The sequence below is a fragment of the Lepisosteus platostomus genome, chromosome 15 (genome assembly GCF_059453375.1).
Source record: "Lepisosteus platostomus isolate fLepPlt1 chromosome 15, fLepPlt1.hap1, whole genome shotgun sequence".
Classification (NCBI taxonomy): domain Eukaryota; kingdom Metazoa; phylum Chordata; class Actinopteri; order Semionotiformes; family Lepisosteidae; genus Lepisosteus; species Lepisosteus platostomus.
The window spans coordinates 23256632-23280342 of record NC_142625.1 but is presented as its reverse complement, the minus strand read 5'-3'; the positions used below and the strand labels follow the sequence as shown (position 1 = coordinate 23280342).

General features: G+C 38.3%; 1 protein-coding gene and 1 long non-coding RNA gene across 2 annotated transcripts in view; one reads left to right on the top strand and one right to left on the bottom strand.

The window, feature by feature from the left end:
• Window positions 1–1840, bottom strand: part of xkr7b (XK, Kell blood group complex subunit-related family, member 7b) — an 85051-nt gene extending 83211 nt beyond the window's left edge. Inside the window, exon 1 of the mRNA XM_088607677.1 lies at window positions 1050–1840. Within this exon, the coding sequence (XP_088463803.1) occupies window positions 1050–1597 (548 nt within the window). The 5' untranslated portion in view covers window positions 1598–1840. The remainder of the gene's footprint in view (window positions 1–1049) is intronic.
• On the top strand, window positions 1281–15125 carry LOC148648272 (uncharacterized). The gene is made up of 3 exons (XR_015926703.1): window positions 1281–1393; window positions 3665–3743; window positions 14205–15125. It is a non-coding gene; the product is annotated as an uncharacterized LOC148648272 (long non-coding RNA).
• The last annotated feature ends 8586 nt before the right edge of the window (window positions 15126–23711 follow it).

Below are 23711 nucleotides of genomic sequence, written 5' to 3'. Positions count from 1 at the left end.
GGCCAAAGCATGCATCTCTATTTGCAGGCTGATTCACTTTTTTCACACTTCGCCATACAAAACACATACTTTCCAAGCGCTGCCTACTCCCCATTTGAAAACTAGAGATATATCGTTTTGGAAAATAAAGTTGTGGTTAACACCTTCAGCAGTCGCTCAAATATATAATTGCATGTTAATTAAAAGACTAAGTGGGTGAAAAACCAAAAAAGAAGCCAGAATTAATGAGTGGGTCAATTAATTTGAAGAAGTTTAAAAAAACATTGAAACAAAAAAAATGGCGATGCATTTTGAGTTGCTGTTCCACTGCCTCGTTTTCCCTGGTGATATTTCCTTCACTTTATGTCAAACTAGAACCACAAATCTTTGTATAAATACAAGGCTGTCGGTTCTGAAGATGAGTTGACGATTCCTTGATTAGGACTACTGCCTAAAGATTCGTGGAGTTCAGGATTCCTGTTCTCAGCAATGATGCACTGCCTTGGGAAGCTTAGGTTTTGATTCGCGTTTTTAATCTCGTACACTGTAACTCTGCATTAAACATTCATAGGCTGGCTGGCAGCGCAAGAACAACATCGCATAAATCCCCTACAAGGTGTTTCACTGTTTTTTAAATGTATTAAACACACGTTACGTCTACGATTCCCAGACCGGTCAGAATTTTCTCAAACCATAAGAAAGCCGCCTCAAGTCAAAGGTCCCCTTTTCGACATACAAATCTCTAACACACAGCTGTCAGCGCTCAGAAGAAATGTGAGGAACAGATGCAGGGGGAGGCACTTGTGGGCGATAACTTTAAGTATCTGTGCACTGACAACAGGGCGTAAAAGCCCGGCTACCACTTTTCTGAGCAAGTGGTTCTCCACGTCAACAAAATAAGCGACAACTGGCGAAATAAACGACAATGCCGATCCCGAGAAGTGAAACCATCCCTCGGATGGAGTTGCATTCCCGTTTATGATATCTATACCGCACAGAACATCTACAATCACTCGCAAGTAATGTTGTTTGCTTCATCATGTATGTTTCAACAACGCTTCTCGTCCTACCTCCAGACTTGTCCCAGTTGCAGGATGTGGATGATGGACTGAAAGAGCCACATACAGATCCTGCAGCACCTCTGGGTACCGCTCCGGCTGCCGGATGAGGGTAGTACCCTCGCCCCGGTAGCGCAGCCGGCGCCTCGCTGGTCGCTGCCCTTGGTGCTGAAATTAAAATCTCCGCCCGACGCCGCTGCGGCGGCGGCGGCTGCGCTCACAGCAGCCGCTCCGCTGCTATTGCTGTTATCCGAGTAATCGTAGACGAACCACCTGAAACTTAACACCTGAACCACCACGGAAGGCACCACCACGAAAACGAGCGTCAGCCCGAACCACCAGTAGTCCCGCTTCAGGTAGTAGTCCACCGCCAGCCACAGGTCGGTGGCCCCGTCCGAGAAGAAGACCAAGAGGGCACAGAGAACCCAGCAGCAGTCCAGCAGGGAGTAGCGCTTCCCGGCATGGCGGTATAGGTGTGGACGGTGCTCCGGGCTCGCCAGAGTCCGAGATGGATTTTCATTCTGCACAGACACGGCTGCTCCATCAGATTTAGCGGCCATGTTTGTTGTAGAGGAAAAAAAAAAAAAGAGCGAGAGAGAGAGCAAGAGGGAGAGCGAGAGAGGGAGAGACTTCCGGATTAGACTGGGAGTTTTTTGAATAAAAATATTGTTTTATTCATTTATTTAATCTGCACATTTCGCGTGAATAACAAAAGGTGATATCTGTCCAGACTAGAGGCTTCCGGATTGATATGAATCTTGCTTCCTTTCTCAGCGCGAGTCGACTCGCTGCCGCTGCTGCTGGCTCGTGTAACCTGTGCTGGTTGTCATGGAAAGGGATGGTTTCGCTCATTAGCATAGAGACCAAACCTCTAGTAATATGATATTGATTAGGAAATTCATCCATTTATTCATGCTGCTTCGCTGGTACTTGTTTGGTCTGTGGCGATTGGAGCATTTGCTTTCGGCTCTGCAAAAAAATTGACTTTTCTCCGTATATGGAGTGTTAACATCCCGTGTTTAAAACGTTTCATTTTTGCATTAAAGATCTATATGGCAATGCATTATGATAATACGCAATGATGCACAGTCTTCATTTTGGTGGGTTTTTGTTTTTCTTGCACACCAGTTTAATCCCTGAATGTATTTCTTAAAATGTTTGGCACTAATACAGTATATTTTCCTGACAAATAAAACGATATAATTTTGTATTCGTGTGCATTGCATATACACACCTATTGCTAAGGAGAGGTTGCACTATGCTTTTACTGTTTGCTAAGGCTTGAAATCTCCTCAACTTCTTTGCTACTAATGCCTTGTGTGGATTGTTAAATCGTTTCATAAAATAAGTGCAGATCCTAACTCCAGTAATATCATATTGATTAAAGGCAGCTGCATCTCATGTCGCCCATGATGTCCTTTACGCTTAATAATCTCTCTGAAACTCCTCTTCAAATGCATCATTGAGAAGTAATCCAATTGTCATGGTATGAGCTGTAAAGTGAACCATGTGGGCTAAGACCCACCCTTGATATTGTCATAAAAGAGGATGCATGACAGTATTTAGAACCCTTTGTCTCTGTGATCAGGCTTTTGGGATAAGGACCAAAATTTCTAGATCATAATATAACCATATAATAATTTTTAAAAGTATACAAAAAAAAGCTTATCAACTTATTTTTTAAATAGTAATATGAATTTAAAAAGGATTGCATTGTTGTTTTGATTGCCAGTTTCTTAATTGCTTAATATACAATTATCCTAAATTGTCAAAATCCCCAATTAGATTTTATTAATTGAATTTCTTTTTAATTTGGACAAAGAAAAGCCTTTTGTTAATTCTTCAAAGGTCAAATTCTAGCTTCTTAAAATTGGCAGATGCATAAGCTACAGTAAAGTATAAGCTCTTCAAATGTAGTTTAAATAAACCCTAATAAATGTTGCTTTAGAAATTTGTCTAAGATGAACAGCTTTATTAAAATAGTAAATAGTACTTGCTAGTCGGAGATTTAGATGAATCACTTTATCATACCAAGGTTTACTACTATTAGAATCCTAATGTTGAAATCATTATTGACAGCAAATGATGACTGAATTATTTTCCAGATAAGTTGGTCATGCACAACAATAAGTGTACCAACATATATACAGGTATATAAAAAAAAACAATAAAAAAAAAATCTATCGCAAAGGCAGGAATAATTGTGGAGTTTAACTGGGTCACCCAGGTCCTTAAACATAAAACACTATTAAAATCTGTTAGAAATGAAAGTAAATGAAGTCTGATAAAAGTCCTCTTTATTTTATATGTAACCTTACAGATGTGGAATACAGCACAGACTCAGCTAGTCTTTTTTCCCCAAAAGAGCAGACATCACCCAATGTTACTCCACCGCAACTCAGCTGTTTTTTTTTTCCTAACATGGTAAAATCACAGATGAAGGGCTTTTTTCCCCTTAGTCTCCCACTTCTGGTGTCTTGTTTTCTATGTTTCATGGTTGCTGCTGTTCTTTTGAGGCACCTATCAAGCAGTCATCACTTAGTGTCTCCTACAAAAAAAGTGTTTCTGCGTTTCATTTGTCTCACACATTCCTTAGCTGGTTTCTTGTCTTACTGTTCTTCTTCTAGCTGCACCAAAAGACCCTCCTCCCCTGCTGGAGTCTGCTTTTTTACATCACTTTGACAGTTGATCTCCTAAGAACATGAGGTAAGGGATGAATTTCCATGACTGTTTAAGTGATTCTCAGCAGTATTCCTACAATGTATTGGGCTTGATTCAGCTTCTGGGGTTTCAGCTCCTTTTCTGAGCTCTGATTTCCTTATATTTATATCAAATTGTCATTATTTCAGAAGGTCCCACATCAGCCTGGACAACTGCAAAGCACTTTATATTTTGTCTCCATGATTATCTTCTCCTCCAGCTGCTCCACTACAATGTACAACAATGATATAACAAACGGTGAATAACAAACCACACTTGGAAGATATAATAGATCACTTAACTCTGAATTGAGATGCTTTCTTTTATTATGCATTTTCGATTCAAGTGTAAAAAAGTCCTTGCTTTTTTGCTGCGTGTTTGTCATGCATGTCTTAAAATCTGATTTTGTTTAGATTTGAATAAAAGAACAAAACTGTTTGAAGCAATAGTCTAGTGTATATGTACAGTTTGTGTGTGTCTGTGGGTATACTGTATATTAATGTCTATGTGGGATGTGCTTTCACACTAACAAAACAAGTAATGTATTCTTAAATATTCAGAACCTCAGAACTTACAAATGTCCCTTGTAACTAAAGAATAACAACTGTGGATTGAAATCCTTCCCTTCTTCTAGATGTCTTTCTCTTTGATCTGCTAAGATAAAATAGACAGGAGCATGTAACTGTTAATACCAAGGGCATTGTCAATGTGCATTTTAGCATAAGGAGTCTAGCACAATGCAGCAGATGGTATTACTTTTTGTTCATAATCTCAGCTATCACCTGGAATACCTGACAGTATTGCAATATCTACAGCATGAATGTTTCATATATACAGTATATACACAAGGAATCACATAATGAAAGGTAGAGGTTAGACCACCTTTTATTAAAAATAATAACCCCCCTGCTTCAAATGATTTACTGCAGAGTTAAAAAAATGATCAAATGCGTAGTTCAATTTGCACTTTTGGAGGCTTGCTTAAAAAGGTACACATTGTGTACTGTAGTAATGGCAAGTTTAAATTCAACTCTAGTTAAATCTGGTCAGCTAGCACTGTGTTGGCAGATCCTGCCAATGATTAAAATCTCCTTTTAATCTCAGATTGAATTGATGGAATTTTGATTTTTTGCCAGTCCTAGCAAACAAAGAATAAAACCATTATTCAGCTAGTATATCTCATTTTGAGATATACTCAAAAAGATATAGTCTTAAGGGACTATTGAAGATATACAACTAAAAAAATCACTTTCTGTTCAGAATAATGTACAAGTACAGTCAACATCAATGAATTTCAGGATATTTAAAAATATATAAAGGCTTCTGGCTATGATTGAATGTTTATCTATTAAAATTAAACACACACATTACCATAATATGAAACATATAGAAAAAACTGGGATAGGGTTTCCCACAATTCAGAAACAAGCGAAATAAACAGAAAACATTTTTGGTTGTGAGATCAGACTTGTATAACCTAAAAAGCAATTACTCTCTCTCTCACAGTATGCTTAAAAAGGCCATTCTGCAATGTCTGTGAATTTGCCTTAGTCATATTCCATTTTCTCGTGTCTCAGGCTCAGGAGCAATCCTCAAGTAAAGCTTTTTTTCCAGAAGCATTCTGTTCACTGGGAATGTTACCGAACAGATTCACAATATTTCCCCGGGAATTTAAGATGAATAGTCAGAGTAACATTATACAGTATGTGCCACTTGTTTGAATTATTGAATTGTAAAACAAACTACACTAGACTATCAGGTAAAAAACTAAGACATAGCCCTCCCCTTTTCAAGAACCGAGTTCAGGCTTAAAAGCATTGCAATACCATCCTATTCATTGTAAGATTCCAGCATGGCAGCCTTGCACTATGGATTCATTGTCAGCAAAAATAAAAGGCACTTATGCTTTATTGAACTGATCCTAAAACAAGGGCTTCTGCCCAATAAGCTAAGCTTTATTTCTCTCTCTTAGAAACAGTGAATGCACTGATGTGATATAATGAACTTATTAAAATATTACAGTACATGGACTAGAATAGCAGACAGCCCTTTATATCTTTTAGACATAAAAGATGTTGACATCTCCCTAGGATATGATGATGATCATGGCTCACTTTATTTACACACCATAGTTATAATAAACTCTAGAATAAGTTTGCTGCAGAATAAAACACTCCAAAAAGAGAAGTGATACAAGAAATAAAATCCTGATGCTATTGCCTGACATTATGACAGTATGAAAAATGTACCCCATATTTTCTACCTCTCCATAATACAATGCCAGCAAACTGAAACTGGCAAACAAATGTATGCAAATAATCTCCAGAATACACATGTAGGAGTAAAGTGGGATGAAATATTGACTTTATAGATTACAAGTGGGAACAAGTCATTGAAGCACTGTGTACTCAATCTTTGATAGGGGGTAGTGGTTAGGGCTTTGGACTTATATGTAGAGCTAAAAGGCTCTGTGTTCAAATCCCATATGGGGCACTGCTATTGTATGCACCTTTGAGCAAGGTACTTCACTGAAAGTGCTTCAGTAAAATGCCAGGCTGTACAAATGGGTACAGCTGTAAGTGGCTTAGGATAAAGGCATCAGCCAAATTAATAATTTACAGCAACACCCCAGACCACCGGTATGTAAAATTCTTTGATTATGTTCTCCATTTTACATTTAGGCATAAAAGGAATTAAAGATATTTCATCTAATGTATGTGTAAATACCATATGCTGTATTTAATTCAAAGGGCATTTAAAAACCATATGTTTTATAGAAACAAAGTATATGCAAAGTTACTGCACTTTTAAGGTAACAAAGCACATTTTCTTCCATTGGTCAAATCCAAGATGGCAGCTTGTTAAATTAATGTTGGGCTGTATTTTTGTGTTCTCACTGAAGATGTGCAGCTTGAGCCATGTCACTACCTATTTGTAATCGGACTGTTACAGTAAGGATTAGCCTACTGTAGCTAGTGCTCCTTTGGCTTTCTGCTAACTACTCATTTGTTTAACTGACATTTTTATCCAAGGGAACCCCTTATACTGTGCCATATATTGTACTCATTTATACTGTACAGCTGGGTTTTTTATTGAATACATTTGAGTAAAGCATCTTGCTCAAAACAGACAACAGTCAGACTAGGAATGTGAGTGCAAGCCTCTCAGGTTCCCACTTTTCCCAGTCAGGAACCCTACCCACTGCTCCAAAGTGTTGCCAGCTGAGGCGTGGCCCCTGACTTAACCATGGTCATGCAGATATGCAAATGACTAACACCTCTGCAGGTGGGCACGCCAGGGGAACGTGTCCAGATATCTCAGTCTCTCCAAAGCAGGGACAGGAGTTGTTTCTGGAGAACTGAGCCTTACAAAACTGGCCAATCCCCAATTCACTGGGAACATAATAAAGGAAATTGATGATTTCTCATTTTATAAAAGAAAAATATATTTAAAAAAACAAGCAGGCTGAAAAGTGTGTTGTTTTGATTAACATGGGCATAAGAATAATCCACATAGAAGACCAGCACCTTGAATGTCAAGGTTGACCTTATTATAGAGTTAAAGCTGTGCAAGTCACTCCTCTGCGGCATGACTAATGATTATTACTTTATTTTACACACCAGTTCAACCAGTCATGTGCAGTAAGGCAGGGATTTCTCATCTTAATTCAATTAAATCTTTATGTCACTAGCTGGCTTAATGTCTTCTTTGAACCCTGTTACAAAGTTAATAAATTAAATATCTCCCACAGACTAATAAAGTATTACGTTGAATATATGCTACTTCAAAGGGAGAATGTTATATTCATTAGAATTGCTAAAGGAGAGAGAATTGAATGTTGTATTTCTTTTTATGCACCTGCTAACTAACCATGCCTGCACATAACATTTTTTGAAGTTGTTTACAAAAACACTCTCCTGCAATTTAGAATCCAATATAAAAATTCTCAAGATTAAATTTTACCTTAATATCTCACAAACCATTTATAACTTAAATCTCTGTGATGCCTCAATATTAATGTTTTCTATCTTTATCAAGACTGAATCCTCTAGACCCTTCATCTTCAGGATGTGATATCACTTTATAATTTAAGAATTTGTCTTAATATGTAATACATCCTGCTTGGGCTACCTCCTCTCCATGAAAAATAGAATGAGTAAAGGAAAGTATTACCAGAGATCAGGTCATGGAAAATGGTTATAAATGAAGACAAAACTGAGAGACACATTTTTCTATGATGAATAAAAAAAGTGTGTTGTGGGATGGGCATTGTTTGAAGTGCAGAGCAGTTGTTCTTCTGGATTTACTGGAACATTACAAAGTTACAGTCAGCACTCCACATGCATTTAGGCAATATCTTAATTAACATTGTCTTAGGAGTTTAAGTGCCAAATGCCTGCTATAAGATCTGACTATACATTTGATTGAACTGGTTTGGATCAATTCATTTATTTAAGTTTTTTTTTCTCTGTTCATTTAATTACTTAATGCTGCAACTTGCTGGTTCATCCGAAGTGTCGTCCATTCCACTTGATAATCTCAGCACTTTCAAATCCACACAGACAAGAAAACAAAATCAAGCAAACCTTTTCATGCAAGATGCCAAAGCACCATCAGGGACGGATTTCACAAAAGATATATAATAAAAAAATATACATGACAGACCTTTCTCTCAGCAGGTGGCTCGTGAGGCCTGAGCACATGGAGATTAATGGAAAGCCAAGATATTTGTGCTATGAGAATTTCACTAATGCTTTTTCAATAGGTACCAAAAAATACATCAAACCAACACTAACACCCCATTTACCACCATGAAGCTCTTTATATACCAAACTATTCTAAATTACACCTGATTGAGTATGTGGCTCTCTGCTCTTCACAAATAAACTAATTAATCAATTAACGCACCTCATGTGAACCTACTGTATTTACACACAATAGAACCCTAAATGACCTGTAGTGGCAACTCAGCTGAAACAACTACCATAATTACTGCTGACCTGCCTCAGTTCTGTATGTATTCTTGCAGAATTCTCTTCATTCCACCATTCAAAATTACATTGCAAATGGAAGTTTAGAATCAAAGTGATATTTCAGTCAGATAACCTTAAATAATACAATACATTGCATGGAACACTGCAATGTTCAAAGCAAGGTTTTAAACCCGACTCCCATATTTTAGAGGTCTCAAATCACTGGCCAATCATTCGCTGTAAGCCTGGTGAAATAAAAAGAGCCCGTCTAGATTCCTTGGCTTCCAAAAGGCCTTGCCTTCATGCCAGACTTCACTTTATTCTTCGGGTACGTTCAACACACCATGTCTGCCTGCCTGCTCTGTCTCTGCTCCACAGTGTCCACTGTTATCATTGTTGTATTTAAAATATGCTTAGGCATTCAATTAAAAAACACTCAATAAATAGTGCTTAGAAGGAGAAGGTATTACTGGCACATAATATTATGTCTACTCTAAGCAGCAAGAAACTACAATAGGAGGGAAACTGTATTGTGTTATAATGTTAAAGGCACTACAGTTTAAAATCACCCAGTGAGAAGACTTCATTTGCACCAGGGTCATCTAAGGCAATTCAGAAGAAACATCTTTCGCCTTAGTGGATTTCAAAGACAGTAAAAGTGTCTTGAGGCATGGGAATGGGAGCTGTCATTCCTGACCTGAGATGGGGGTCATGCTGTTATCCTAATGCATTATTACCAATGTAATACAATGTAAAACACACTAATATTTTATAAATACTCTGCAATTCAACAAGGTGGAATCCCAAAGTTTTGACTAAATAAAATGGTTATGACAGAAGAAGATCGCCTAATAGTATGCAAAATAAAAATGATTATGAGAGTACTCTTCAAGGCTTGCCAGTCTCAATAGGAGAAAGTTTAAATATGCGTTAACTACACGTGCACCCAGGGTGGCATGGTGGCACAGTGGTTAGCATTGATGCCTCACGGTGCCCTGGCTCTGATTTCAGTTCCTGGGCTTCTATCTGTGTGGCGTTTGTATGTCCTATATGTGTTAATGTGGGTTTCCTCCAGGTGCTCCAGTTTCCTCCCACAGTCTGAAGACGTACTAGTAGGTTAATTGGCTTTTGGGAAAGTTTGTTAGTCTGTCTGCCCTGCAATGGATTGGTGTCCTGTCCAGGGTGTATCCAGCCTTGTGCCTATTGCTTGTCTGGATAGGCTCCAGCTCCCTTGTGACCCTGTACCATACTCAATTAAGGATTTATGCATGGATGGACTAATACAATATAGGGTAAATGACCTTTTATGAAACCAAGAGATTGCAATGGCAGTAGGTATGAGTAGAAATTCAGAAGAACAGTGAAGAAGACAACTGCCATTTCAAATCAGCTTCATGAAAAAGAACTTGTGAACCTGTTGCTCTGAGTAGCTACAGAGGAATTTGATACTGTAACATAGGCTTTAAGAACTTTCTTGGGATGCAACTGTTTAATTGGGCTGTTTAATGAGAATTCGCCTGTTGCATATTGCATCCTACATTTAGAGTTACTGACTGCATGAGAGAATCAACAGGGTGAGAGTCGCTTGATACTGGTTTCTTTTACGAATAGTCTGTCTGAATGTCCTGAAAGCTAAAACTGCATGGAGTTGTTTTATTTTATTTCAATTCTCCAGCTCCAAATCTATTGCAAGGACAATGCTTCTCCCACCTGGCTCCTCTGCTTCTGGTGCTGTTGGCTGCTCATCTTATCACTTAACGATTTCTGGGCCATATTTGCCAATGGCTAATGTAATCTGCGGTTTGTAAATGCAGTCAGATTGCATCGCAGCTAGAACACCTGAGGTACTGCCTTTATGAGAGATTAAATTTTAGTGAAACAAATACAATTGCATTCATTTTTATAATCTTCTGTGGACCGACATCTCTGAGACACATGCAAAATGATTTCTTGGCCAAGGAACATACCAATGTTTAATGTAAAATGTAGAAAATAATGAAAAGGCATTTTCCCCTGAACATTTATTTTTATTATGCAGGATGCAATTTGATTTGACCCTCAGACTGTACATGCTATACTATTTGAACAGGCCCCATTGACCTAATTAAAGTACTATATGTAGATTTTAAGGTAATTTCTGAGAGAAATTTGCTTTGATAATTACAGTATATCACATTACTTCATTTCTCAGTGAACTTTCAGTTCAAGAGTCTTGATGCCCCAGAGAAACTCTCTGCAGAAGGCAAGTCTGCCAAGTCAAATACGCGTCTCTAAATTCCTTATTCATTTGGACAAAAAAATCTTACTTCCTCACTGTCACTGCCAGTTTACATTATTTTGCATTTTCACCTGTCACTGTCTGTTTCAAATAATTTGGGGAGTAATTTTTTTAGCTGTTGTTAATAACGCACTGTAACAAACAAAGCATCCTTCATTGGCGAAGTGAATAAATAACATCTTCGCACGTACCGAACACACATTAAAAATACATGCATCAGAAAAGAAAACAAAACACGTTCCCTTAGGTGGCTCCTGAGTTGAGTTTCCGCATGCCTTCAGAATTCTAATGCGCTAACTGTAGCACTTCATTTATTGACAAACGGCCAAACATCTACGTCTTGTTGAAAACGTACACATTGTAGGACGTGACATGTACAGCATGGATAGACGAAAATCTGTATTTTAAACTGAGAGGCCGTGAAAGATTTGTTGTCTCGCGTGACCTTTTAAATAGACAGAGAGAGCACTTTTGATTTATCGTACTTCATCCCAGTCCTCATAGTGGTCCATCTGAAGCTAAGCAACTCATTATCGTATAGCGTAGGCTTGTCAAACAGAACGCAAGGTGATATACAGTAGCACGCAAAAATCCCTACACAGAGCCCCTCAGAATAAGCAAGACGTTTTTTACCTGGTGTCGCAAGCCTGCCCTCTAGTGCTGTAAATTGAAAAAAGCACTTCAACTGTGTTAGTGTGTCTGAGGGGAAGTCATTTCCTATTGATGCGATTTCTTCTTTATTCACGTTTATTTATTTATTTTACTTGTTTGCTTTGTGTGTGTCTTGCCAAGTATAAGATTAGCCACCACAAATTAAGTAGCCAACAAGAATCTGTAATATTTTAGCACTTTGTCGCGTGTCACAAACTAATCCCGCCACTTTTGGAAAACAGATTATTCCTGGTCAGGAGTTGTGGCAACCTGAAGTCTGACAGGAAAGCAAAGGGCACCACACCCTCCTGGACACGATACCATTTAATCACACAAAAACACAGCAGACCGGCATACAGAGACAATTTAGAGGCATCAATTAATAATAATAATTCTTTGCATCGATTTAGTGCGTTTCATCCCAAAGGCCTTTACATATACTGTAAGTGGGCACCATTTCATCCACCACTGAAGTTCAGCAACCACATGGGTGATACTCGGCACCTACTGTATTATGCACCAGCAGCAAAGGTCCACAACTGCTCACACAACACCTGTCAAACAACAGGACCGAAGTGGTGTGGAGCAGGAGCACCGACCTCCATGCCAGCACTCGTACAAACCACACTTAATTTGCAGACAGTGGTAATAAAACAACCATGTTTTTTTTTCCCAGAATACACTTCAAGCAGATCAATGGGCGTTCATGCAGAATCTGAACAGCAGTTATTTAAACTCCTCTGTTTACAGTACGTAATAACTGAGAGTTTAGCTTACAATGTCCAGTACAGAAGGAATAAAACTAATTGATTAGGAAATATTAACATGAAAAAATATATTAAGTTATATATTAAGAAATATATGATCAATTATTAAGCGAGCTAACACCTTGGTTAGCCTGTGAGAGATCAGATGAAAAAAACAGCTGCATGTCTGTGAACTGCTTTTGCCTTTATCAGTGCATTTACTCTGGGAATTTGTCTAGTTTATCTATGACTGCTTGAGTTCACAAAACCATTAAATCTACAGGCAACAAAGATGGCTTTCCTCTTCTTCCCAGGTGTCTTGTGGCTGTTGACATTTCTTTGTACTTGTCAGAGCCTTTGATCCTGCTTAAAACAAGGAGACCAAAAGAGAAACAGAAGTTGATTTAATCTATTTTTAAATCTGAAAATAAATAAAGAATGAAAAAAAAAATTGCACTTCAAGCGAAGCTGATCTGTGTAGCTCCAGCAGGCGATGGATCTGAACCCCCGAAACACTGCATTGTCAAGGCAGCCCCTTTTAGGAAAGTAACTTCGGCTGCTTTAAGGTGGGGTCTGCTCCCAGTGGTTCTCTACTGCGGAATTTAAGGTCCTGCTGTAGCTGGACAAGCAGGGGTTAACCTCGTAGGCCACTTTTTCTTGTGTAATGGTGAAGGAAGTGCTATGATTAGCTTCTGACAGGAATGGTTCATCTGCCAAGGTCAACTCCAGCCAATCCATCTTATCAGCAGCAGAGCAGCTGGCGGGCTTGGTGCCGCAAGTAAACAGACGGAGGTACGGCCACCACTTCTGTCTCAGCTGATAAGACACAACAAAGCTTCAGAAAAGTCGCTCGCCGTAGCGAAGACAGAGCACCTACCCTTCACTGGTCTCAGAGCAGCACGTACTGTGCAGTACTCGAGAACAGGGCAGACCCCCTTTCTGCATTTATCCAGATCCTCGGCATCTCACTTTCAAGCGCTGGGCAAATGTTTCGAAAACAGATTTTTTGAAAACAAGAGTTGTGATGGAGTTGTAACAGAATAATTAACCTTTTTTTAAGGCATATTTAATTGGCCTGGATAGCAGTAATTGCTAAATTTTATTTTTACTTCTTTGTGTGGATAAACCTGTTGCTTACTTAGAGTCTTATGCAGAAATTTGTATTAAAAAATATAACACAAGACAAATACGCCTTCACTGATTTTAGGAAACCACATATTTCCTGAACTAAAGGTGGAAAACTTAGACGTGTAACAGACTACAAGGCATTTTGTTCTCTTAGTTCTCAGATGTTCCAAAGTACATTATTTTTTATGTTTAAAAAATAATTACTTTTCTTTTGTAAGACCTCACACAAAGAAAACAATATTTTATATGTAAAGAAAATAATGTTTTGCCCCTTTTTAAACAGTTACAGTCTTTACAAAGTGAAAACATTGATTGAAGGAAAGACCTCCACTAAGGTGAAGTTCACTTTGTAATGCATTTCCTGAACATGTTTAAACATCTTGTACTTGATAAAGTGGGAGTGTAAAGGGTGACATACTATGAGCAAAGAAAACACATTTAAAGGGAGATGAAGAAACGCCTCCAATTGAACGGCCCAGAATAGGCTTTTTTCTGTACATTTATTTTCCTCTCTGCTGATCTTACATATTGATATTGTCATCTCTATGCCTAAACTTAAGAGCTCAGACTTTGTAAAATGCTTTCACCAGGTGCTAATCTACAGTGTACAATGCAGTAATAATTCAGAAAAAAAATATATCCCTGTAAATGAAATCACAGACTGTTGCTCATTGTTTTCTCTGTTTCTCAGACCATATTTATCCTGCATCCTGTCAATAAAATTCCCATCCGAGGCTCCAGGAAAAAGCTGGGGATTGAAATGAGATGGAGGGATTGAGCCACCTGCTGGAGGAAGAGATTTTTCACACAAGCAGGAAACAACAGTTTAAATTAAACATTTTGTAAGCCAGCTGGTACATGAGAGGCCAAGTCCATATGTCTCCTAACACAAAGACGACATGACCCTTACATTATAGAAGAAAAGCAGTAGGTTTTGCGGGGGGCTGACCTTAGATGTCTGGTGACAAATGAATGAGTTCAAGTGTCGTGTCCTGTTGGAATACAAGGGCACCTGTTGACATTAATAACCGAGGTATAGCACTAATATACCCTGGTGTGCTTCAAGATATTTCATAAAAAAATTATAATAAGACGCAGGCCAGCATGAAATGCTTGTTAAAAGAGTGTCAGCATGGATGCTGGATGAAAATATGCCAGCAGACCATTTTCATTTGAGATTTTTCTTCATCCTTGTTAACTGTTCTGTTTCCAGTCTAACCAACCCCTATCGCTCAGACCAGACAGGTTTGATCAATCTGAAATCAGACCAGTCTGACATACAGTAGGTATGATAGATTTGAAATAGTTTTATTCACATGTAAAAGAAAATGAAGTGAGGTGGGAGAAGAGTTTCAGACTCTTAAATCATTATTTCTCTAACATGACTGCAGTAACAGACAGTATATACCCTCTGGCTCAGTTCTGTTTTCTGTTCTGTTTTGCCAGTGGTATAACTGTTTTCAGTTTGCCACTGGCAATGAGTGGGACAATCTGCAGAGTAAGCATAAACTTATTTCAGGATATTTAAATATTTTCTGTCTGACACCTATAATTTCCAACACTGGCAATTCCTGTGGTGCTATTTACATCATATTGATTGTTCTGTTCTTGCTTTCACAGCTTTAATGCTTTTTCTGTGCAATAAAGGTGTTGGTCATATCATTTTTATATCATTATAAAGAAGGGCTTATTCTCAATTGACTTATTTGGGTAGAGAATTATTAATATTCTTAATATTAATAATTTATTATTAATATTATTATAATACTATATTATTATAGCATTACAGTATATAGTATAGTAATATACTGTAAAAATATGGTGTCGAAAATGTTTTAGGTTTAGGCATTGGTTATGTTTTTTCTGCTGCAATTCCTTTGTCTCAATAGTGAACATGGAGCAGGGTGAGAACAGCACTGATAATAGCTGTCAGAGCATTAGACAGTTATGCAAACAAAAACTTATCTATCGCCCACTGTAATCTCAACTTTACTCCTGTCTTAGATGACTGTTGGCCACACATGTTATTTATAAAGAATAATAATGACCTGGAATAGCTGGACTGGGACTTGTGTTTGATATTGAAGTCTGATGTCGCTCTCCAGGGGTGCTGACTGTGGCATCCTGCAGGTTTGCTTAGGTCATCTTGGAGTCGTGGCTGTCATTGCCCTTAAATAACACTATTGGCTACCAAGCAAGCTGTTTCTGTTTATGCTGGATCTGATTGCTGGACTTAGAGCTGATCTCCTTTGTGCTGTGTGGTGAACAAATACTGGCAAACCTTAACACAGGTCGCTTGGAATGTGAAAGGTGAGGGGATTGTAGTTCAATGAACTTGGACTGCTTTAAGATGTTGTCTACTCAGCTCATTCCAAGGTAGACAGACTGTCACTGTCAGTGCTCTGATGTTCCAAAGGGGAAGCTTTTTTTGTGCAAACCTGAGTGGGTGGTTTTATCTAATTTTTATTATCTATTTCTGATTATGACATGAACTCAATGGTGTCCTAATTACTCAATTAGAGAGGCAGGCTGTAGCCAGGATATGTAAAAGAATGTCCAAGCATCCTGATAAAAGGCCGCCACCTTATAAATCAAAGTCAGATTTGATGACATTTCGGTACATTTCTTCATACACTGCTATCTCTTCACAGCTGAGGCCATCTTCCATAACCGGGCAATTTCCAGCGTCTGTATCAACATAGATACCTGCTTTTTTAAGAAAATGGTTTTCCTTTCGTCAGCTGGAGTGCTTTAAGGAATATTCTTAGGTGCTGTCTCTGTGAGATAAACACAGATTCGCAATCCCAGTTTCCAAATATCCTGTCAGCGTCCTTGTTCTTCCTCATTATGGCAGCTCACTCGCTTGTGTCTCTTCCGCAGTATCATGCTGCTCATAGCTTCCTGTTTTTCCTCCAGGCTCTCAGGAGTCTCAGAGTGCCGTGAGAGCTCTGGTTCAAAGAAGGTGAAAAAAAACCCAGTTTTTCAGGCTCTATTGACAACTGTATGGCAAACACCAAATAACAAGAGCCAAATTGTAGGTGTGAAAACAGGCTGGGACTTACTCAGGCCTTTCCATTTTCCTGCTTCTCCTTGATATTAGCATGCACACCCCAACAAAAAGAGAATATTGTAAAGAAGTGACCACACTTCAAGGGAGAAAGATCCTCACACTCCTAGAAGACTGACTTCATTATGTTTCAGTGATCTGTCCACTGGATATTTCCTGAGGAATAACAACACCCAATAAGAAAACACATTTGAGATGTTAGACATACAAAGCTTCACTTGAACCTGTTAGACTGAGGGTCAACCACTTGGCTGTAGGAGTAGGAAGTTAGGACCCCCTCCAGAGCATGACGTTGACCAAGGTTAACTGTAAAGGTGAAGATGGGATAAAGGAGGAATGCAGAAAGACAAACGCAAGGCAGAGAGAAGGTCTCAATGATAATGATATTTATAGTTTTTCAGGAAGTGAAGTCATGGAGGATTATGAGTTAGAGCAGCAAAGGTGAAGGAAAACTCGATTGCTGTCATTCCTCCCAAACGTTTGTTAAACTCATTTAAACTGTGTCATGTGTCATGTGGTACACAATGATTGCATAGTACACCCAGAATGTTCCAAAATGTACTAGCAGAGACGGATGTTCCCTTGTTGCACTGGAAAGTGCTTTGGTAACATTTTACCATAAGCATCCAGATTTTTAATTTAATTACACATGAAGCAATGACTTATTTCACTTGGAGTTAATACATGCTTTGAATGCTTTGGAGTTAAAATACAGTGTAAGTCACGACGTATTCATGAGCTTTTCATATGAAGTACTGTACCACAACTCAATGTTTCTTAGTGTTTAGTGTCACCATTGCTTTGTTTTTAGGCTGTAGCAATGCTTTTTGAACAACATTCTTGCATAATGGTGCTCTATGCTGGAAAGGAGTGAATATTCATTCTGCTGAATTACTACAGATTAAATATTAATCAAACATTTGGTTTGTAAAATTAACATATGAAACACAAGCAACTTTTAAAGCCTTGCAGGTCCCTTCATGACCAATTCAGTTCAGATCTTGGTTTAAAGCTCATAAAACTGGTTTGAATTGCTCTGGGAAAAATATGACATTATGGCACCTATATTACTTACATTTACTATTTCATTTCAGTAAGGAATGTTGCCTCCAGATTAGAGGAAACATAAAACATACCGTAGGTCATGTATTTTGCAAATATTTATTTGTGTCCAGTCCTCCTCACCTTTTAAAGCATAAATGTTATTTAATGCAGGCATTAAAATATGAACCCTGCAAACCTTTATATTACCGGAAACAAAAAAGCAAGAAAAAGCATTATGCAAGCTTCTTTAATCAGTCCAGGAGCCAAACTTCCATGATAAATCTGTATGTATTTCTTCCAAGTTCTTTTTTTTATGCGCGTTTTTTGACATGGAAGGGTCAATTCTTGCAGGGCAGGAAACTGAAAGGCAACTGAAATAACAGGAGAGAGGAAGCAGCACTGACATTCGTAAATTAAATAAATCAAGCACACCACAGGTGATCTCTGCCAGTAGGACACAGCCAAGACCTAGGAGCTGAAAAAGATTTAGGGAAAACGCAAGAGAAAAGAGGGGTTCATGCCAAAATCACACATGGACGTGTCAGGGGGCCCCGCCACCAAAAAAAATCTTTTATAGAGGTGTGTTTTCAAGGAAAGTCTGCTTGATTTTGAAAAGTGAAACTACAGAACTGACAGAAAACTAGGATGCTTTCTGTTTGTTTTCTTCTCTCAAGGAAAGAACTGGCTGCTGACATTGTTAGCAGGAAAGGGTTGTTAGCCAAAGACATCCCTCGGATTTCTTGGATAATAAGAGCAGTTCTATTTTCTTAATAGTAGTTCATAAAAAATGAATGGTACTGTACATATACTGTGTGTTATAACTACAGCTGTTGTGAAACGTGTCAATGCTTTTACTTAGTAAAACAATCTAATACAGACAGGTACTGGAAGTTACTTATGCCCTGTGGAACATTTATATATCATTCTAAGTGCACCCCCATTTTCTGAGATGCCCCCAATCACACAGATTCACAGTGTTGTACCATACTGTATATTGCAAAAGGTCAAATAGGATTTATTATACTCTCTATATAAAACATATTCATCAATGTCCCAGTCATGTCTGAAAAATGAGAGAGTAATTGTTCTGAGAGTGTTACAACCATGCTGAAAAAGGTTTAAAACAACACAATTATCCTGTCCAAGTTAAAACTCATGTTGTAAAATACACAAGATCAAATGTGTTCAAAAGGCTCAGATTATAATGGAAACTGCTGCTAAATGCTAAATATAAATATATATTTCTACCCTATTTCCGATGAGTGAATCAAGGAACATTTCCTTTCCTGATTCTTGAATGTATGTTAATTATACACACTGTGAATACTTGCATGCTGTTTGTATAACTTTAAAAAAAGAACAGAATCCTTTATTGTAAGATGGAAATAAATAATCTACACTAGATATCTAACTACAACAATACATCAGATAGGATTTTTACTTTAAAAAGTACATAAGCAACTCCCGATTTTGGGGAGCCATTTTCTAAGTTGATTTTTTTTAACAGAACAAATAAGAATTAATTGCCATGGAGAACCCCACCCCCACTTCCTCTTCCATCCCAGAACCCCTAGGCGAAATATAGACAGCTACAATAGAGGCACTGTACAATAACAATATGGCAGAGTCAGCTGGGGCACTCCAAGCCTACACCCGAGAGAGCTTCAAATAAATAACATAAAGAGACAGGATCCATTGGTATCACTGGAGGGAATGTGGACAGGATCCAGTGATGTCATGGGAGAGGATGTGAACAGTGATGTCACAGGAGGGAATGCAGATAGGATCCAGTGATGTCATAAAAAGGGAACGTAGATGCTCCCAATTAAGCAGCAGCATCTTTTTAGCTGCAGTGAGACTAGACAAACAGGTCTGTATCTGCTGTTGCAAGAGGCCAAAAACAGCAATATTCATTTAGTAAAATTACTCTGGGAGAGCAAGGAATCTCCTTGTGTAGAAAAGTTAAAAATCTCTCGAGAAAATGAGCTGGAAAGTTACAGAATCAACAAAACAGCAGCCTTTGTTTATCCTGTCAGTACGTTTGAATGCCATCTGAAAGTTTTCACCAATGTGGTGTAAGTACAGAGAAACACCCAGTATTAGTCAAACAATTTCACCTAATGAGGTCATAGTAAAGTTAATACTATAAAGATCCTGTGTTTGAAACTCAGTAATTTACATAACATATCTCAAAATTCATTCCCACCCAAAAGCTCTTCTGATAAATTACAATGTATCTTCATTAAATTTAATTAAATTTGACCACTATTTCATTGAATACCATTTTGTCCTGTAATATACAGTACCGTATAACATTGCAGTTTCATATGAGGTGTCTGGAAGAAACTAAGACAAGCAGCATTACGTAAGCTTTGTGAAGTGCTTGTTAAAAGCATAATAAGATCAATGTCCTTGAAGCAGATACAGCTAATACAGCTAATGATCTTGTTTATTCTGTCAGTTAGATAATAACCACAGCACAACAATGAAACAAATCAGAAAGGATCCAAACAATGCAAACTATTTTCTGTTCACTGACATATATTACAAAGTAATTTCTAACAACCAAGTGGAGCTGTGCAGTCATGTTGAGTGTCACATCATTCTTTTACAGTAATTGCTTTCCCTTGTAGGTCCTCTGAAACTCTGATCACCCTGTGATGTTGTGCGCACACACTCCTTTAGCAGTAGACAATGCAAGGTGTTATTTTCCTGTGCAAGGTTGCTTTTTATTGAACCACTGCTGGCAGTTTACGAAGAAATATCCCCTTGTGTAGATCCAACAAATATTACAAAAAAGCAGATTAAAGAAAAAATGTATAGGAATTTTGTGAAGTCATCAATAATAATAATGAACTGGATTTACAGATGTTGCTGTTCATTACTGTCAGAAATGGCATTTCGATTGATTGTATAGCATCTGAAATGCAAAACAACACATCCTTGATTACAGTATACTGCATCTGTCATTCAGATTTCAAAGTAGCAACCTACTGTATGTCTAGAGCTCCCTATCCATTTAATCATGAAAGCATGTTCAGCCAGAAGGGGCTGTTGCTTCATCGGAGAGACCTAAGCTGTTTAAGATTGATTTCTCCAAGTGCTCAGTCAACAAATTTTGCAAACAGTGCGAGCATGGCAGAAACATAAAGAGAAGCAAATCAGATAAAATTAGGCACAACATTTTTAACTACAGCATTGTTGTACTGCATGCATTTTATAACAAGATGCAAAATAAAGACGCACAATATTCTTAAGTTATTAATCAAAGAAAGTTGAATAGAAAGAAAGGCTAGCTTTTATTCAGATATAGTTTTTTTGATGGAGATGTTAGTGGATGGGAGTTTGTGTGGGTGGATGAGCCAGCAAAGACTCGGAAGTGACTTTGTTTTGTGAGGACTTTCCATTATTCTGCTTGAAAATGCTGTAAGTGGCTGCTACCACTCTGATGAACATATTACCAACCACTCAGGAAAATCATAACCAGAGCTCTCTGGGTTTGTGTCAGGGATGTTATTACTCGGTCATTAACAAGAGAAAAAAAGTTAGGAAAAAGCTGTAAACTGTGGGAATCGGTAAAGATGAATGGTAGATTTAATAGAGGCCCTACCCACAATTCCTCTGAGACTCAGCTTTTTAAAGTCCTGTAATATACTTTAATCCTTTCCTATGCTTCATCTGGCGTTGATCCACTCACCACTGTCCCGTGGTTTCTACTTTTCTTTCAGAGGAAAACCACTAAATGCAAACAAAAAAGATTTTGTTTTCAGTTTCAAAGTGCCGTTAATCACAGCAAAGCATGAACATTCAAATGCAACAAGGAGCAAAAATGATCAATTACGTAAAACAAATGATTCAGTGTTCGTTCAGGTAAATGTGTAAGGAAACAGAAAAAAATGATTTTGACCAGCCATGATAAAATAAGTTTATGCAGTTCTGCAACCTATTGTTTAATATTCTTTTTTATCCTTTTATCTGGTAGGATGTGTGATAAGCAATGGAAAGGCAATTTAAACAATTTCTTTCTACCTTGCTAGCCAGAAATGGTTCTTCACCTAAAAGTCATAATAAACCATTGTGCATAATATTTTTGACAGCTGCACATGCAGAACTTAACCATCCAGGATTAGTTCTCTGTTTTTCTATGGCATGGTTTCTATGAATACTTAGAATAAGTTGCACAATTCATCTTGTCAGATTGTGTCAATACACTTTCTGCTGTCTTTTTTCATACACAAGCAGAAAGTCCGTTTCCTACACATTATTTTTGTTCAGTGCATCCAAAGAAATCCACCATCTTGTTTTAACTCAGAGGGACTGAAAAATGTCTTACCTCTCATGACATGAGTAATCATATGCTTTGTGTTACCTTCTGCTTGAGCATGATGGAGTCAGGGTGTTCTGCTTTGGAACAACCTGCATTTCAGATAGCCAACGAATTGATCTCATTGCTAACTGGAAAGCAGCTATTCAGCTCCACCACCAGTACTTGAGATGTAGGATCTGTAGGATCTTTCCCTGAAAAACATAAATATTTATTCCAAACCTTCACTAGGTGAGTGCACTAAGATTTCATGTTCCACTATCAGTCAATATACAGTACTCCTTTATGTCAAAACAGAATATGCAATCGTGTGCTTCAGACTGACACACAAGGCCATATTAGTATACATGCTTTCAGAATAGAGCAAAGAAACATAAGTTCAATGGCTTTGTTGTGGAGCGCAAAAAAACCCCAAACTGACAGTTGTTTGGAACTCTTCCTCTGGCAGCTGATTCCTTGAAGTCTGACCACATTGGCTTTTACAAAGGGCAAACAGGGTCAGCCAGTCCCACAAACCTGACCCATAATTTCAGAAGCCTACTCTTTCGCATGAACAGGAGAGGAAATGCCATGGACAGAAATTTGCTGTGCCCATTAACAGAGTGAAGTTACGGTCACCTTCTCTCTGGAGCTGGCTGGGCGTAAAGAACAATGAGGCAAACCTCAGGGCTGTTAAACCTGTGTAACCCATAAGATAGGATTCATTCCCTTTAAACTGGGTCCGTCTGGGTCTCTTGAACAGAAAAGGTTGGGACTGTTGTCTGAAGTGCAGGTTGCGTCCTACAGGCTGGCTGGAGCTGGATCAGGTGTGGGCTATACTGGGGAGCAGAGAAGCACTGGAGCTGGGTGGGCCAGGCACTCAGCCTCAGTATGTGGAGTTCTGTCATGCACAGTGGGAATTGCGCAATGCCTGTGTTGACAGAGCTGCACAGCTCTTCAATAAGAGCTAATTTTCTTGTACACACTGTGGAATTCACAGCCTAGAAGGAGGTGGTTGACTCTGATGAGGCACTCCCCCTTCTATGCAGAGATAATAGTAGCAAAGAAGAGCGGACTGGCAGCTGGTGACTCCAAACCTGGGGAAGGAGGGTGTTTGCAAAAAGAGAAACTGTCATTAAGAAGGTGCACTGACCTCATCGGTTTGAAAATCCAAGAATTCTAATTTCTTTAGAAAATTAGGCCGATATAATACTATTTTGTTATCTTTCAATACTCATGTAACAAATTCAGTTTATCAAGACAGACTAAAAATCAAATATTCTGTATACAGGTATACGCATTTCTGTTTAGGACTTTTCTGTCTTACTTCCTTTTATTTTCCCAGATGGGAAATGTGCTTTGCAGGCAAGTAAGAAACACAACACAATACACCAGACATTTAACACAACATGAACCCATTAACAAATAAGAGAAACACATATGATAAGAAAAAAATAAATATATAAATAAAGTAAAATTTACAATCAATTGCCCAAATTAAGCAGGTAAGTATCTTTTGCAATAAAAGATAACTTACAGTAGATCTATTGCATGTGAATCCTGGCAGTCTCAGTTAATGCATAGAAATAACACATAGAGCTATTGTGATTCCCAGTGAGGAGCTGGCATTAAGTGGTCAAGAAACAGCTTGGCTGTAATGTACCTTGACATTCTAATTAAAGGCCACACTGCCAAGAAAAAAAGGACTATTATACCAGGGTCAGGGAAAAGGGGTGAAATTCTTTGGGTATTGATTGAGTGCGCACAAATGCCCGATATGATCT